Source organism: Cebus imitator, unplaced genomic scaffold, assembly GCF_001604975.1.
Source record: "Cebus imitator isolate Cc_AM_T3 unplaced genomic scaffold, Cebus_imitator-1.0 Scaffold260, whole genome shotgun sequence".
NCBI classification, from domain to species: Eukaryota; Metazoa; Chordata; class Mammalia; order Primates; family Cebidae; genus Cebus; species Cebus imitator.
Window position 1 is genome coordinate 470178 of NW_016107575.1, and position 11487 is coordinate 481664.

At 42.0% G+C, this 11487-nt stretch overlaps 1 protein-coding gene across 5 annotated transcripts in view; it reads left to right on the forward strand.

Annotated features, from left to right (window-relative positions):
- Positions 1-1439: 1439 nt before the first annotated feature.
- UBN2 (ubinuclein 2) overlaps positions 1440-11487 on the forward strand; it is a 102625-nt gene continuing 92577 nt past the window's right edge. For 2 of the 5 annotated variants that reach the window (XM_017499726.2, XM_017499729.2), the window contains exons 1-2: positions 1441-2227; positions 7732-7824. In XM_017499726.2, coding sequence (XP_017355215.1) covers positions 1760-2227; positions 7732-7824 — 561 coding nt within the window. In that variant the 5' untranslated portion in view covers positions 1441-1759. Of the gene's footprint in view, positions 2228-7731; positions 7825-11487 lie in introns of all 5 variants that reach the window. The other 3 variants (XM_017499731.2, XM_017499727.2, XM_037728249.1) reach the window with 3 other exon arrangements.

An 11487-nucleotide genomic window follows, 5' to 3' on the forward strand; every position in this document is an offset into this window, starting at 1 on the left:
CCAATCTCAGGACTGACAGGAATAGAGACTGAAGGCAAAAAGGTTATTTAAGTATCACTAAGACAATCCAAAAATGAGACCTGAATTTGGAATCAGAAAAGGAGCAACTGTGGAGATAATGGAGGTAAAACATGGTGCCGAGGAGAAAAGATAGGGTTTTAGAGCTGGGAGAGACCTTTGGAATCACAGATTTCATCACCGTATTAGTCCAAGTAGGGAAAGTAACAGTGAGGAAAAAAGGAACCGCTCAGAATTTGTCTATGACGTCACAGTGACTTAATGAACTCTCAGTAGTTAATCCAAGCAGGGCGGACGCGGTGGTTCATGCCTGTAATCCCAGCACTTTGGGAGGCTGAGACAGATGAATCACCTGAGGTCAGGAGTTTGAGATCAGCTTGGCCAACACGACGAAACCCCGTCTCTACTAAAAATACAAAAATTAGCCGGGTGTGGTGGCGGGCCCCTGTAATTCCAGGTACTTGGGAGGCTGAGACAGGAGAATCACTTGAACCTGGAAGGGGGAGGTTGCACTGAGTCGAGATCCTGCCATTGCACTCCAGCCTGTGCAACAAGAGTACACCAAAAAAAAAAAAAAAGTTAATCCAGTTAATGCAATTAACAGAAGGCTTGGATTCCCTTCAGGATATGAAGGGCCAGTCCTCAGATTTACTTTTTATTCAATGGATTAAAATGGCCAATAATTCTCATCCTTTTAAACCCGACTTTCAATTAAGTAATTACAAGTGAGCCTACCGGGCGTGCCCAATCAATTCCTTCCCCATCCTGAAATGTGTCCTTTAGCATTTTTTCATAAGTATGTTTCCTAAAATACCACCAAACTCTCTTAAGACGTTTTCTACTGATTTCAACAGTTTCGGTCTTATGAATGAACCTAGAACTCTTCATCTGCTTGTTAATTTTCCAACTGCAAAGCATTATTGAACATTTAATGACCCTGCCCCGACCCAACGCTCACCGCGGCCGGGCGAGGGAAACCAGAGTAGTTCTAGGAAGCGGAGGCCTGCGCTTTCGGGAGGGAAGCCGCTGGGGGTAGTCGGACTGAAGCTGGGCAATTCCTTTCTTCCCTGGATATTTAAGGCTACGGGGACACTGCGCGGGCAGACACAACGGTCAGCGCGTCCCCCTACCCTTGCCCAAGGTCCGCTTTGAATAATCAGCTGACAACCTCAACTCCCTTGAACCCAGCGCGGGAGACCCTGCGCCATGACTAGGTCGGTCTCAGGCGCATCCCAACGCTCATCCCGGGAAGCTCCAGGAGCGCCTCTGGTTTCCGGGTGCGAATAAGAAGCTACTCGGGAAACCCCAGAACCCTCCCTTTGAGGAAGGGTGCAGACGGCGTCTCCGTTTCCAAGGAAACAGGCCGAGCCATGTCGTCACTTCCGCCGACCTGTCTGGACTCCAGACTGTTGGGAGGGAAAGAGGAAAACTGAGCAACAGCCACGACAGTGGACGCGAGCGTCTCCTCTGTGCGCATGCGCCCGCTCAGCGGCCTGCTTCTATTTATGTGGGGGATCCAACATGGCGGCCACGGCGACCCTGGCGATGGCGGTGAATCCCATCAGAACGTAGTAGCGGGGAAGGGGGCACGGTCCGCACTCACCGTGGCGTCGGCGGAAACGGCTGAGGGTGGTGGAGGGAAGAAAAGCGACGGAGAGCAAGAGGAAGGGCGGGGAGGCACGCAGCGCGGCGTAGAAGCGAGCGCCGGCTCGAGCGAAAGCAGAGGGCCAGAACAGTGGGGATGGCGGAGCCGCGCAGAGTAGCGTTCATTAGCTTGTCACCGGTGCGGCGGCGCGAGGCCGAGTACCCAGGGCCCGAGCGCGAGCCCGAGTACCCCCGCGAGCCCCCCCAGCTGGAGCCGCAGCCGTACCGCGAGCCGGCCCGGGCGGAGCCGCCGGCCCCGCGGGAGCCTGCCCCCCGCTCCGACGCGCAGCCCCCGCCGCGGGAGAAGCCGCTCCCCCAGCGCGAGGTCAGCCGCGCCGAGCCGCCCATGTCGCTGCAGCGGGAGCCCCCGCGGCCCGAGCCGCCGCCGCCGCTCCCACCGCTGCCCTTGCAGCCGCCCCCGCCGCGGGAGTCGGCTTCCCGGGGTGAGCTGCCGCCGCGGCCGCGGAGAGAGACTGTGCGCCTGGAGCTGGTGCTCAAGGACCCCACCGACGAGAGCTGCGTGGAGTTCAGTTACCCGGAGCTGCTGCTGTGCGGAGAACAACGGGTACAGAAGATTCCTCCCTCCTGCCCCAGACCCCGGGAGCCTCAGGACCCGCCGCCTTCCCCAGCTGGTTTGCACCTTGAGACGCCCACCGAGCGCGTCCGGGTCGCCCCGAGGGTGGGGTGCGGGGGGCCGGGGCGGAGGGGTGGACCGGGCGGTGAGCACTGCTTTCTCCACTCCCGGCGGTGGCCGAGGCTCTCGCCCGGCTGCGCCGAATTCCCAAACCCCCGTCCCTCGCTCCCAACGCCGCGGCGAGCCTGTTTTCTTGTGCACCTTTCGGAACCTCAGATTTTCCTTCTTTCCTTTCTGCTCCCCACACTAAATCCTGGGGCCCTGCAGGCTGTCAGGCTGGGTTCTCCCTGTGGCGCTACAGCTGTGGTTCCAGTAGAAAGGAAGAGAAAACCTTGGGGGACACGCCCCCCAGTCTGAAGCAGAGAGATTGTGTAACCCCTCTCGCATCATCCTCATCCTCATCGCTGTTTGTTTTGCTGGGCGCCGTGGCTGCTGAGGTGTGCTTGCGTGCCTGTGATATTTTTCTTAATCGAAGGAATTTAAAAATAATTAAAGGTTTTCAGAGACTAAGGATTCCACTTTAGGAATAGAGAAGTGGGTTAGTTAATCTGGTTACTAATTTTTCTCTCGTTGGTATTGGTAAACCCTTTTAGCTTTCCTTTTTGTGGAGTTCGTTCATATTGTAATTGAATGGGAAGGTGTCTCTTGTTTTACTTGACACCTACCCGTCATATTATTTAAGTGTATTATGAGTTTATAGAAGAATAGTGTACTCGGCCTTTGTAATATTCGGAGAATGATGAAAAAAATCTCAGCTTTGAATTTTTAAAAGTTTATTGAAAATATATAGGTAGGCTTTTGATGTAAGTGGTGAACAATAGAGAAAGGGTAGGGGTTATGCTGGTAATTGTAATTTTTATTGTTGTGGATTGGTGGATCTTCGGAAGTAAGTTAGAAAGGGAAATGACAGATTAACAGTAAAGAAAGGAAACAGTTTCCTCTGTTGCTTAGCAATTATGCCTGTTATTAGGTTTTTGCTTTAGCTTGGGTCTAATGGACTCCAGAAGTCACTTGTTCTGTTTTCACCTTCAACTACCTTTATGGTCAAAATGACTGACCACTTACTCATGAAGTATCATGTTGAACAATTAGATTTCGTTTACTTCATGGCCAGCTAATGTTTTGATCATTATTTAGAAATGTTGTGTGGTCAAATCATTACAAAATGTCTTCAACCAAAATGAATTGTTTGAGGGTAGAGATCATTTTGGTCGCTTCCAAGTAACATTTTGCTCTTTAGACTCATTTGATTATCCTCTCTTCTTTATAAATGTGATGTCACTTTTTTCCCCAAAAGAGTATTAAAAATATTGGATTGGAGCATTTTTCAAACAAATTGTATTTAAGCTGCTAATCTAAATTGGTTTGCAGTTTTTGTAATTTTCATAAATTGACGGTGAAAGCATTATCTTTCGGTAAAAATACATGGCAATAACTACCTTTACTGAGTTCTTACTGTGTGCTAGACACAGTTCTAAGCACTGCACATGGTTTTTCTAGTAGTCCAGGAGAACTCCATGAGGTAAAAACTATTATTCTCTCTTTACAAACGTATGTAATTTTATTAGTACTTCTTTCCGTAGTGATACAATTTCGTACTAAAACAAAATTTCTTACAATTAACTCATATAGTTTAGAAGATTCTGCCAAAATGAAGTAAAGTTTAAGTCATAGTAGACATACAAAGACCTTTATTATGTCCCTGTGTATGCTGTAATCACAATTATAAATTAATAATAGATGTGTATCATTTAATCATAAAAAAGAAAAAAGTTCATTTTGACACCCTAGTTTTGCTTACTTGTTAACACCAGAACTACTACTTTCATGTAATAAGAGAAGGAGGAATAATTCCATTTAATTTTTCTGTTTATTTAAATAGTGGAGCTGTCTGTTGGCCCAGTTTTCTCATTGTATATCAACCTGATATGCTTTTTCATATTACTCTGAACAAAACAAAATCCATTGTATATAATCACCTTTGCAACAAAGATTTGCCACATTTTTCTATGATTGCTGCCAGTGAGTACCCTTGTTATGCTAGAAAGCATAGAAAACATATGTTTAAGTAAAATTGCCATGGTTTCATGAAAGGAAATCCTAGAAGAGAGACCATCAAAAAGCAAATGCAAACATTAGAATTGGTCTGGAAAGTTGGTGGTTCCCAAAATTAGAAGAATTAGAAGAGAAAGGGCTCTAAATTTTTGAAATAGCCATCTAACACAAAATAAGATTTTAGCTCCAGATGCTGAAATTGGTAGATGTGGGGCTATTTAAAAAAAAAAAAAAAAAGGCCGGGCGCCGTGGCTTACGCCTGTAATCCCAGCACTTTGGGAGGCCGAAGCGGGTGGATCACGAGGTCAAGAGACCGAGACCATCCTGGTCAACATGGTGAAACCCCGTCTCTACTAAAAATACAAAAATTCAGCTGGGCATGGTGGCGCGTGCCTGTAATCCCAGCTACTCAGGAGGTTGAGGCAGGAGAATTGCCTGAACCCAGGAGGCGGAGGTTGCGGTGAGCCGAGATCGCGCCATTGCACTCCAGCCTGGGTAACAAGAGCGAAACTCCATCTCAAAAAAAAAAAAAAAAAGATGTGTTGCATATGGATACTCTTCATATTAAGGTGCATGTAAATACTAAATGAACAGTAAAACCCTGATTTACTGAAATACAATCAGATTTTTCTGTGCTCTCTTTTTACTAATGAAGAAAGCACAATTAAGTAAGTTTGTGTTGGGAAAATATGAAAAACAAAACTACAGGTCAGCTAAACCTTTAACCTTAATGTCTCTATGCAGTACAGTGCTGTGATTGAGATTGTTTAGGGTGATGACAGGCATTGGAATCATCTCTATCCTGAAAGATTAATTTGGTCACCATTTCCAGCTAAAGGGCAGTTGTGCATTTTAGAAATAAATTTTGGCAATGATGGATACACAGGAAAAAGTTTACCTCTTAGTAAACCAGAAAAATCAGTTAACCAGAACACTCATTTGTGAACATGATTAATTGAGCGTTTACTGTAAAAAGAAAAATAAGTGATTATAGTGTGTTAATATAACTATACTATTTGAGAATTCCATAGTAATTCATTGTTTGCATGTTTTGCATTTTTCCTGAAAATGGTGTTGATGAGTTAAGATCAAAGGACAAAATTACTGCATCAGTTTTGTATGTGGGTAGTTGATAATTTTCAGATTTTTTTTTAACCTGAAAAAACAAAAAAGCTTAGTCTTGATTGGGGGGAGGGTGTTTTTTCTTAACTATAAAAGTGAGTCCATTTTCTTAAATTTGTTTTTGTAGGCTGTCAAGAGAAAATAGGAGCTGTACTTTTGATACCTACATAAAGTACATAAAATATTTTAGGATGGCATATAAGGTGATTCTTATTAAAAATATAGATCGATGTGTTTATATTTATACATATAAAATGGGTCATACTGTAGTAAGTATTTGGGCTTCACAGTACATGGGGGAGCAGTTTGTAATAGGCGTGGTGATTGCTCACTGTCCTTAACCTGGGCCTCTGGTTAAGGCTATACCCTAATGTGCCTAGGATTCCTTATTAGTTTATTCTTACTAGTTTATTCCCCTTTGGATCATGTTTATGTTTTTCATTGGTAACTTTTTTTTTGTTTTGTTTTTGAGACAAAGTCTTGCTCTGTCTCGACCAGGCTGGAGTGCAGTGGCGCGATCTTGGCTCACTGTAACCTCCACCTTCCGGATTCAAGTCATTCTCCTGTTTCAGCCTCCCGAGTAGCTGGGACTACAGGCATGTGCCACCACACCTGGTTAATTTTGTATTTTTAGTAGAGATGGGGTTTCACCATGCTGGCCAGCCTGGTCTTGAACTCTGACCATAGGTGACCCACCTGCTCTCGGCCTCCCCAAGTGCTGGAATTACAGGCATGAACCACTGTGCCCAGCCTTTCATTGGTAACTTGTATTGGGGTGAAGTATTCTATGAATTTATTACTTATTACAATAATTTAAAAAATTGATTCTAAAGGTAACTCCTTTAAAGAAGTATCTAGCTTTATTCTAATGTCCCAAATGTGATGAATTTTTTGGTATTCATTTTGTCCACGTTTTTCTATCATGATTTTTAGACTGATTATGTCTCAACCTTTATAATTCAGGATGAAGTGTCTCAATTTCTTTTTTCTTTTTCTTTTTCTTTTTTTTATGTGTTATTTTTGAGACGGAGTCTCGCTCTTTCACCAGGCTGGAGTGCTGTGGTGCAATCTCAGCTCACTGCAACTTCTGCCTCTGGGTTCAAGCGATTTTCCTGCCTCAGCCTCCCAAAGTGCTAGGATTACAGGCATGAGCCACCATGCCTGGCTAAGTGTCTCAATTTCAAAGTGCAAATCTTCCTTCTTTCTGCATTTTCTTGCCCTTTAGTGTCAACTGAATCTGTATCAGTATTTCAGTTGTAGTATACTTTCATTTTTAATTACCTGAAGATGCTATTTCCATAAAAATATCTAGTTTTGTTTTTTTAACTTCATAGTCAGTTGTCTGAAATTGGATAAAAGTAGTATTTTTGTCCTTGTGCATTGAAAAACGTATATATTTTTTTTGTGTACAAAAATAGAAGACTTAAGGATGTGATTGCTCTTTTTGTTTATTTTTATAAATAGATAGCTAATGTGGGCTTCTAGCTCTGGGTGTGTGTTTTAAATCATGGATTATAATAAACTTTCACTCTCTCCTACCAGAAGAAAGCCATGCTAATGTAATCTTTTTGCAGATATTTCACCTTTCTAGCCTTGTTTAAAAGTAGCGTGTATTCCTTGAATGGGTATCCATTGACAAGATATTGGTGATGTAATGGTTGTTGATACTGGACCTCAACAGAGAGCGATAGCTGCTATGCACCCTCAATGTTAACTTAAAGACAGTTGATTAAGGTTGACTCTAATTAATAATCTAGAGCTCCTTTTAGAAGAATTTCCTGATCAGAGCAGTTAATCTTTGTTAGTGAAGATATCAAATTAGAGTTATAAGTGAGATTTTCACAATTAGCTAATGTTCCCGGGGAATTTTTTTTCCTTGATATGAATGAGGTGACCATATGATCATTTTGGAGGTGAAGACAATTTGGATTGTTGAGTTCTTAGCCATCAAACCACTGTGGAGTTTATATGGGTCCATTACAACTGCACGTATTTTTTGCTATGAACCAACGTTTTTTTAGTTTTAATGCTTGTGACTTACTTGTTAGTATTAGGAAAAGTTGTCTCTTATTGATTAAGATGTGGTATCTGAATAATAACATAGCTATATAATATATGTTCTATATTCTCAGTTTATTCCCTTTCAGATCATATTTTTTGAAATAGAATTGAAGTGGTTGTTACATAATAATAAACAATAATACTAGTTGTAATACTAATGGATACTTCCGTTTCTTTTCCCATTCACCTTGAATCAGAAGAAACTCATTCACACAGAAGACCCATTTAATGATGAACATCGGGAGAGGCAAGAAGTGGAAATGTTGGCTAAGAAGTTTGAAATGAAATACGTGAGTATAAAACTGATCAGTTAGGGAATTTTATCCTATTGGCCTGTTTCTTTGATGTGGCTGGTTGGGAGGGCTTATAAATATCTATTGCCTGCCTTACCTTGTTCTCACAAATTGAAACCGGATGAATGGCTAGACAGTCAAAGATTCTGATAGTTAAAGTAGCCATCATTTATTTTTATTTATTTTATTTATTTATTTTTTAAAAAGGATCCTGCTCTGTGTTTCAGACTCGAGTGCAGTGGCACAGTGTCGGCTCACTGCAACCTCCACCTCCCAGATTCAAGCGATTCTCATGCCTTGGCCTCCCAGGTAGCTGGGACTATGGGTGCACCACTACATCTGGCTAATTTTTTGTATTTTTAGTAGAGACAGGATTTCATTAGGTTGGCCAGGCTGTTTGTGAACTCCTGACCTCAAGTCATCCATTCTGCCAAGTAACCATCATTTATTATAGTCTTTGTAGAGTCCAGGCTATTTATATATATTATCTTCAATCCTTGTAACAAAACAACAAGCTAAGTAATATTGACCACATTTTACAGATGAGGAAACTGAGGCTCTGAGTTCAAGATTAAGGAACTGATCCAAGGTCACACGGTGGCAAGAGTAGACTACACGTCCAGGTCTGTGTAGCTCTAACTCTATTCCCTTTCTACCACCATTGAGAATGCTATTTTAATTCCCTTGGTATAATAGTTCTCAAACTTTCCTGGCTCCTAAGAGTTTGAGAGTGAACGTGTGTACTTCTAAGCCCCTTGCATCAGACTCAATTGGAACCAGCATGAGACTTCTTTGAAGGTGTCTAGTTTATGTTAAATATTCATGTATATTCTGTATTCAGTGCCACAATATATTGGTATTTGTTTGAATACAAAAACAATTTTTAATTACCTGATTAAGTTGCTTAACATTTTTCTCAAATTTTCTAGTATTACTGACGTAGAAAGCCCCACTTGTCACCCCATGTTTATACTATGGCTTTAAGTACTCTTGGCACTTTGCTAAAACATAACCCAGTTGAGAAGAAGCAACACCTTACCCCTCCGATTCCTCTGTGAGTTGAAAAGTATCCCACAAGAGGTAGGATATCAGCTCACACGGGCCTTTCATTCATAGTACTCTCAAGATACAACTGGGATCTTGACCCATACCTGCTGGCTCCTTGTGGTAATTAAGAATCCATTTGGGGGTAGAATAAATAAATGAGAACAGATTGGAATTAGAATCAGGTCCTAGGCCATACTTTGCCATCTACTAATTGTGTCCTTTTGGTGCAGTTATTTAGCTTTGGGCCACAGTTTTTTCTCTTTTTTTTTTTTTTTTTTTTCCCCGAGACAGAGTCTCTGTCACACAAGCTGGAGTGCAGTGGTATGATCTTGGCTCACTGTACACTCTGCCTTGTGGGTTCAAGCAATTCTCCTGCCTCAGACACCTGAGCAGTAGCTGGGATTACAGGCATGCACCAGCATCCCTGGCTAATTTTTGTATTTTTAGTGGAGACGGGGTTTCACCATGTTGGCCAGGCTGGTCTCAAACTCCTGACCTCAAGTGATCTGTCTGCCTTGGCTTCCCAAAGTACTTGGATTACAGGTGTAAGCCATCAGGCCTGGCCAATGCCATAGTTTTCTTATCTATAAATTTAGAGGTTCAGATTTTACAGAGATCCTTCTGGTTCTCTATTCTGTGACTATATAATAATAAATTTAAGGATGGACTGGTGGATATTTTAATAGAAGGAATAGCAAAAGTTGTTACACTAATTTGTAGTATTTAATTACAATGTAATCTTTTGAGATTATATTGTATCATGATGTATAAATTGTAAAATCCTATAGGATACATAAATCCTAAATAGGATGTATAAATCTTAAAATACTGTGTTTTTTATACAAGTTATACATTGGTTAAACTGAATGTTTTAACCAACCAGTACACTTATGTAGCTCAAAATTCAAAAATAAAAAATCTTCTTCTTATTGTATTGCCTACCCATCAAATCCCACTTCCTAGGCAAGTAATGTGCCTGTGGTACTAGAGATATTATATCTCTATACATATACACCTATTCCTTTCCCATCCCCTTTTTACGCATGTCGTAGAATACTGTACATTCTTATGCTCTTGGCTTTTCTTTTTCTTGAGATGGAGCCTCACTCTGTCGCTCAGGCTGGAGTGCAACGGCGTGATCTTGGTCCACTGCAACCCCTGCCTCCCAGGTTCAAGAGATTCTCCTGCCTCAGCCTCCTGAGTAGCTGGGGTTACAGGCGCGTGGCACTACGCCCAGTTAATTTTTTTTTTTTTTTGGGACGGAGTTTCACCCTTGTTACCCAGGCTGGAGTGCAATGACGCGATCTTGGCTCACCGCAACCTCCACCTCCTGGGTTCAGGCAATTCTCCTGCCTCAGCCTCCTGAGTAGCTGGGATTATAGGCACGCGCCACCATGCCCAGCTAATTTTTTGTAGCTTTAGTAGAGACGGGGTTTCACCGTGTTGACCAGGATGGTCTCGATCTCTTGACCTCGTGATCCACCCGCCTTGGCCTCCCAAAGTGCTGGGATTACAGGCTTGAGCCACCACGCCCAGCCTCCAGTTAATTTTTACATCTTTAGTAGAGATGGGGTTTCACCATGTTGGTCAGACTGGTCTCAAACTCTTGACCTTGTGATCCACCTGCCTCAGCCTCCCAAAGTGCTGGGATTACAGACCTGAGCCACTGCACCTGGCCTGCTCTTGGCTTTTTATTTATTATATTTTAGTATATTTGTGTATGTGGGGTGTCATATCAGGACAGAGTGCTTTCTGTGCCTTTTTTTTTTAAGGCTGCATGCAGTTTTATTGCATGGAACTATCACACTTCAACCAGTCCCCAAATTATTTAGGTTGTTTTCAAAAATTTGCTTTTATTAATAGTGCTGTAGTAAGTTAGTCTGTAAAGTGGCATTTTACACAATTTCAAGTTTATCTCTAGGACAAATTGCTAGTAGAAGATTCAGATCGGAGAATTTATGCATTTACAATTTTAGTATATATTACTAAATTACCAGTTCTACTCCCTTCAGCACTATTAGAGTGTGTATTTTGCCATGAGTTATAAAATGAAGGATTGGAATTGCCCTTTGCAAATGGAAAAATTCCTATAAGTAAAGTGATTCAGTGTATGACTCACTACCTTAAAGTTAGCATTAAGTCTTCTTAGTTAACCCTAGGATAGTATCTGGCATAGAAAGACCAATGTTCTGAAGTTATTTGATGAAATTGAGTTTCAATTGACTTAGATATATTCAAGCCTGGTTATTGTATTTACAGTGATAAAATATTACTCTTGTTATAATCTAAATTAATGGGCTATATTTCTTCTCTGCATTTTTATTTTGCTGACTTACTCTCTTATTTCCATTCTAATTAGAGATTTTGTGTACATTAACCAAAATGCATGGCAAATTGTATATCTATGAGTATTAAGTGTGTGTGTGTGTGTGTGTGTGTATATTCTATACTCAACAAGACCCTGTTTCTACCAAACTACACACACACGCGCGCGCGCACACACACACACACACACACACAGTTTGGCGTGTATATGCCAAACTCTGTGTGTGTGTGTGTGTATGTGGTGTGTGTGTGGTGTGTGTGTACATATATATCTATATATATAGAAAC